Raw genomic sequence first — 4,229 nt, forward strand, 5'->3', positions numbered from 1 at the left:
GTTTCAAAGCCTGAAGTTAGGGATCCTGCTCCTGTTGTTAAGGAAACTTGTGGTCAAGGGGCTTCTACAAGTGGTAGAAGTGGTCGCATTCTTGCATTTGATCTTCCAGAAAGTGTGATGACTGATGATGAAATTAAAGAAATTTCAACTGATGTAAGTTTTTTTTTTTTTTTTGTTTTATTTATTTATTTATTTATTATCTCTTTATATGCACTAAAGTTACCCTTTTTGTGCACTAACGTTACCCTTTTTGTACACTAAAGTTACCCAAAATATTCAGTTATAAGGGTTACTTTATGCATTTTAAAGGGTAACTTTATGCATAATAAAGGGTAACTTTATGCATTTAAAAGGATAACTTTATGCATATATCATGAATTTTCATTTGTTTTTTATTTTTATTTTTTACATTTGTATAGTTTCTTATTGGTTCATATGTTTGCAAGCTGTTCATGAAACATTTCTTTTAGTCAAAAGAAATATGGATGTATTATTGTTGGTTTAGACACAGGGTTTTCAAACCTTGAGTGATATGATTGCTTCTCGCAGAACTGAATCATTATCCTCTGATGATCCTGTTGTACTTTCTCAAACACAACAGCTACTTTCTGATCCTCATTACCTGAAGCTTTTAGATGGTTTAATTGAGGAGTGTAACAAGATGAAGTCTATTCATGAAATGTTTCGTGATTTTTATGAACCTGATGGTCATAACAATGATGTTCCTGATAATGAAGATGATGTCAATGATGCAGAAAATTTGAATTTGGATATGTTTGAGGATGATGTCAATGATAAGATTGACAAAGGAAAAAGTGTTAAGATGAATAGGTCTGAGGATGATGCTGGGCCTTCTGCAGCAAATGGTTCTAGACGTATCGTCAGAGGCAATAAATCTTTTTGCTCACTCGACTGTGGGCCAGTAGGTGTGGATGTTCATTTTCTTACTCTGTTTTTGAGGTCTAATGCTCGGATTTTCAAGAATTTGCCCAAGTTACATCAGGAAATTCTTGATTATTGTTTACTGAAGGATGATTCAATGATGAGGAAGTTAAGTGTCATTTTTTATGATAATTATATTTTATATGTTTTTTTCCTTTATTTTTTTGTTTAATGCTTATCTTATTTTTTATTGTTGCAGTGAGAATCTTGTTACTTTTGGGATGAATTTTTTAATTCCAAGAGAAGACATGGTATCCCTGGTAGCTCCACTTAGAATTAGATGGTGCATCATTGATTGCTACTGTCTGTATTTGAACGAGAAGGCATGTTTTGATTCTGGTCCTCGAAAATTCTTTTTTGGTGTGAGGCAAAGTGTAAGTTATTTGATTTTTTTTATTTTTTTTTATTTTTATATATGCACTAAAGTTACCCTTTATGTGCACTAAAGTGACCCTTTATGTGCACAGAAGTTACCCTTTATGTGCACTGAAGTTACCCTTTATGTGCACTAAAGTTATTATCTTTTTATATAAACAAGTTCTCATACTTTTAATAGTTTGCATTCTTGCATGTTTGTGAAAACATTGGCAAAGGTGAAGTTTCACAAGCTGTTAATGATTTGCACGGTTTATGGGAAGGTTGGGTGAGCTATGAGAATCCTGAATGTGATATTATGGATGCTGAACTGGTATATTTCATGATAAATTACTATCAAAACTTTAAAAAAGTTCTGTTTTGTGTTATTCTGTCTAAATCAGTGTTTTAATTTTTTCTGTTTCAGATATATTTTCCTGTTCTTATTGAGAATCACTACATTTTGTTTGTTATTGATCATACAAAAGAGGTGGTATATTATCTTGACAATATCATCTGGCGTGGTGATGCTCTTGAATATACCAAAGAATTGTCTTCACACTTGGTATGTTTATGTTGATTCATTGTTATGTTTCTGTTTACTTATTGTTTCCATTTAATTTTCTTTTTCTTTTTTCTTTTTATTTTATTCTAAACTTTTATATTTTATGTCAGTGTGATCAAATGGGTGTTTTTCTCGGAAAAAGAAATCATCCAAAGAGTGTTCAGCTACCTTCTTATAGGTTTCAAATTGTTGAGTTGGAATGGAGAAAAGAAAAGGTTGACAATTTGGACTGTGGGGTGTTTGTCATGTATCACATGCTCCATTTTGTTGGCGAATCATTCAAATTAAATGAACTCAAAACAGTAATTATTCATCTATTTTGTATGTAGTTTTTCCCTTTCTAAAACTTTGATTAATTACATATTGATAAGTTTTTTTTTTCTGTTGTGAGATTATTGGGAGAAAATTTCTGCGAGGTGAGATCTGTACGACACTGGTGCTGTGTGATTTGAATGAATCTAGGAATGATGTGTTGTCAGAATTAGAGAAGTTCAATGAGAAGAAGAAAGATCCTGGTTACTGGCAGGAAATTGAAATGAGAAGAAGGGATGCAATTGCTGAAAAGAAGAAGAAAGATAATGAAGAAAGAAAAATGGCAGCTGAAGTACAAGCAAAGGCAGAGGCAGACGAAGAGAATCCCAAAGTAAAAAGGACAAAAAAGAAGACAGACAAGTACACTCCTTCTAAAGGGTGAAATGACTGTTAGAAGCAAAGGTTTTTTAGGTCTATGATCATTTTTTGAACAATGAAAAAACTTAATGTTTGTGCATATACATCAAGTTAAATGATGTAATTAAACTTAGTGGTTAGTTTTTTGTTCTTTTGGAATACTGATGTATGTGCATACATTAAGTAAATTGAAAGGTTCTTGTGTATGTTTTTTGGGGTCACTTTTGTGCATAAAAAGGGTTACTTTGTGGCGTAAAAAGGGTTACTTTTTATATTTGATAAGGTACACTTTTTTGGGTGGGTAGATAGGGTAACTTTTATGCATGAAAAGGGTAACTTTTATTGACAAAAGGGGTAACTTTTATTACTTGAAAGGGTAACTATTAACAAAGAAAAGGTTAATTTAGTGGAATGAAAGGATAATTTTTTTTGGATAGATAGGGTAACTTTTATGCGTGAAAAGAGTAACTTTTATTGACAAAAGGGGTAACTTTTATTGACAAAAGGGGTAACTTTAATTACCAGAAAGCGTAACTTTTAGTGGATATAAAGGATAACGTTTATGCATGAAAAGGGTCACTATAATTCATGAAAAGGGTTACTTTTATACGTTAAAAGGGTAACATAAGTTGATGTTTCCAAGAATTAAATATCTGCTAATAAAAGTGTTAATCACATTTTTATTAAACTTGTCATAGAGTAAAAAAACAAAAGAAAAATAGTTTAACAATACAAGGTATATTAATTTCGAAAAAAAAATGTTCACTAAAGTAAGATCTTAAACATCTTAAAAGAGTCGTAAGTTAGGTGTCTTTGATCCAAATTCTGAATTTGGAGGTGGCAGTGCTGGTTTTCTTTTTCTCTTGCTTTTTTCAAGTCCTCCTTTTGCTCTCTTGCTTCTTCCTTTTGTTACAGCTCTTTTAGGATCAAGTATTTGTGGTACACTTGTGCTTGTACTCGAGGCTGAAGAAACGTCAGTATTGCTTTGAGTGCTGTCTGCCACATCAGGAATGTTAGAAGCAGCTCCTGCACTTTCTTTCTGAGCAGCAATAGCAAGTAAGTCTTCCACCATTTTAAGACTGTTTCTGAAGCTTTCTTCCATAAATGCTCTTGTGTCTTCATTTTCTTGACTTTTTAAGATTAGATTGTAGTATTTCCTCATCATTGTTTGCCTCCATGGAATATATTGCTGTTTAGGATCCTGATTCTTCAACCTATCCCATACCTCTGTTTTAGCAAACTTAGTCCATCTTTTTGAAACATACTTATCTGGTATTCTTGTTACTGAATGCAAATGTAGAATTCTGATGCAATGATAACATAACCATCCAGATGCTTCAAAATTTTTGCAAGTGCACCATACAGTTTGGCTCTCATGTATATAGTTTACTTGATGTGCAGACCATGGCTTGTCTTCTAGTGTAACTTGATAAATTAGGAATTCTTCATTACTGCCTAACATCTGAACAGTTGTTGCCATAGAGTATCCAAACTCCTCTTCAAAATCTCTAAAGAGTGATAAAGTGAAAACCTGTACATCAAAATCATGTAGGTTCATTTAAATTGCCATATATTAGGTGTAATTTATGTAGTTGTCAGTTAACTTAACTTTTTACCTATGCAGCATGCTTTAGCATTCCAGAGAGAGGCAATGAAGTGAATGCTATCGACTTGCTACAGGTAAACTCATCATATTTCT

General features: G+C 32.4%; 1 protein-coding gene across 1 annotated transcript; it reads left to right on the forward strand.

The window, feature by feature from the left end:
• Nucleotides 1-431: 431 nt before the first annotated feature.
• On the forward strand, nt 432-2,118 carry LOC145618641 (uncharacterized). Its single transcript, XM_081673415.1, has 2 exons — nt 432-1,630; nt 1,724-2,118. Exon 1 carries the CDS (start codon nt 533-535, stop codon nt 1,112-1,114), a length of 582 nt encoding a protein of 193 aa, XP_081529541.1. The 5' UTR covers nt 432-532; the 3' UTR covers nt 1,115-1,630; nt 1,724-2,118.
• The last annotated feature ends 2,111 nt before the right edge of the window (nt 2,119-4,229 follow it).

This window comes from Chenopodium album, chromosome 26 (assembly GCF_948465745.1).
Source record: "Chenopodium album chromosome 26, dcCheAlbu1.1, whole genome shotgun sequence".
Lineage (NCBI taxonomy): Eukaryota > Viridiplantae > Streptophyta > Magnoliopsida > Caryophyllales > Amaranthaceae > Chenopodium > Chenopodium album.

Excerpts from the sequence above, each read along its gene's own strand:
- LOC145618641 (XM_081673415.1), top strand. The coding sequence starts at position 533 with ATGATTGCTTCTCGCAGAACTGAATCATTATCCTCTGATGATCCTGTT.